The sequence below is a fragment of the Arachis ipaensis genome, chromosome B09 (genome assembly GCF_000816755.2).
Source record: "Arachis ipaensis cultivar K30076 chromosome B09, Araip1.1, whole genome shotgun sequence".
Lineage (NCBI taxonomy): Eukaryota > Viridiplantae > Streptophyta > Magnoliopsida > Fabales > Fabaceae > Arachis > Arachis ipaensis.
Genome location: NC_029793.2, coordinates 138,622,755 through 138,624,576, shown reverse-complemented (window position 1 = coordinate 138,624,576; position 1,822 = coordinate 138,622,755). Strand labels below are relative to the sequence as shown.

The 1,822-nt window shown below is 39.4% G+C and overlaps 1 protein-coding gene across 1 annotated transcript; it reads left to right on the top strand.

Moving 5' to 3' along the window:
* LOC107616660 (ethylene-responsive transcription factor ERF112) lies at positions 146–1,812 on the top strand. Its single transcript, XM_016318615.2, has 2 exons — positions 146–586; positions 673–1,812. Exon 2 carries the CDS (start codon positions 897–899, stop codon positions 1,788–1,790), a length of 894 nt encoding a protein of 297 aa, XP_016174101.1. The 5' UTR covers positions 146–586; positions 673–896; the 3' UTR covers positions 1,791–1,812.

The window sequence follows — 1,822 nt, the reverse complement described above, 5'->3', positions numbered from 1 at the left end:
ATTCTTATCACTTTTTTTTAATATCATTAATAAAATAATATTTGAATTGAGAATAATATTATTGATAAAATATTTGAATTGGGAATATAAGCATTTAACAGTTTTATACTTGCATTGATAGTATTTTGAAAACGTTAAAATGTTCTCTTTGATAATACCTTGTATCTGATAATACATATGGTCTTCATTTTTTTTTTGAGTTAGCTATAGGCCTAGGAATACAATTTAAAGATGATGATTATAGTTTTCTCTGGATGAAAATGGAAACCCAGAATTATGAAAATGGTTTAAAGAGTTCTTTAATCCTGTATACAATCTCTTTATTAAAATTGTAGAAGTCAAAACCATCTTTTAAGATTTGGGGTTTGAAGTGTGAACTGACTCATCAGTGTAGCGGAAAGCTATACAATATCATATTCACTTTTGATTTGATTATTATTGTATGTATTGATACAGCTACACCATCAATAATATTTATACCACCAATTCATTCTTCTCTCGTTCCTTCGTGGTTCTTCAAAAGATAAGAAATAAGTCATATATGCATGGTGGAAGAAGCTTAGGTTAATTGGAGCCATATAGCAAGGTCAGCCTTCTGAGTGATGTTGAATTTCTCTTAATTTAATTAGCTTGGTACGTTATAGATTATAATCAATCTTGTTTCTTTCTCAGAGGGAATCATTATCATCAACGAAAGGGAGATTTTGGTTACACTGGCAAAGGTGGCGGGTTCGGACGAGTTTAGAAAGTTGAAGGCGGTGGAGGATGAAGAGGGTGGAGGCTCATCATCATCACAAGGTTGTTCATCAATAGTATCAGAGCTGGAACAACTAGTATCAGGAACGCACGCCAACCCACAAGAACAGTGGTGGGGCCATGAACAACAACAATCTTCTATGATGCATCAACAGCATCATCACGATGATGATGTTTCTGCCTCTGTTCTTTGGGGTGGCCATAAAAGAGGGCGTCAGGAAGAAACTAATATTCAGACTGCTGGTACATCTTCTCATAATCAATTGTTACAACATGTCACTACTCTTCATGCATCACAACCAAGTGCAGGAACAACTTCAAGCGAAAGTGGTACATCCTACGAAGAGACAGGAGAGAGAAAGAGGAAATACAGAGGAGTGAGGCAGAGACCATGGGGAAAATGGGCCGCAGAGATTCGAGACCCTCACAAAGCAGCAAGAGTTTGGCTTGGAACCTTTGACACTGCGGAAGCTGCCGCAAGAGCTTATGATGAAGCCGCATTGAGGTTTAGAGGAAACAGAGCCAAACTCAACTTCCCTGAAAATGTCAAAGCAGTCCCAGTACCACCACAACAAACAACTGTCCTTCAGGCATCTCCCGTACCAGTTTTTCGGCCGGTGATGCAGGGGCCACGGCCTCCTCTTCAGGTCTCTCCTGAGCAGATGATGAATGACTACTTGCAATATTCTGAGTTATTGAAGAGCTCTGGTGACCACTTTCATGGACAGTGGCTTTACCGTTCACAAATGAATTTGGCAGATCAAACTTCGTTATTATTATCAACGTCTTCGGGTTCGTCTTCGCTTTCATTTTCGTCTTCATTGCCGGCTGAGTTTTCACCGTCTACGAGTCAATCCTCCTCTGCTTCATTTCCTCTGCTGTTTTCTTCAGTTCAACAGCAACCAGGACATCAACCAGGATTTTTCCGTCCACCGAGATATTATTCTGACAATATCAGAGGAGCAAGCGGCGGATTGAGTTTTCCACCACCTTCAACGTGGTCAGATACCCATGGCTATCCTCCTCCGAATTGACGTGGAATTTTTTTTTTTTTAATTATAGTGAA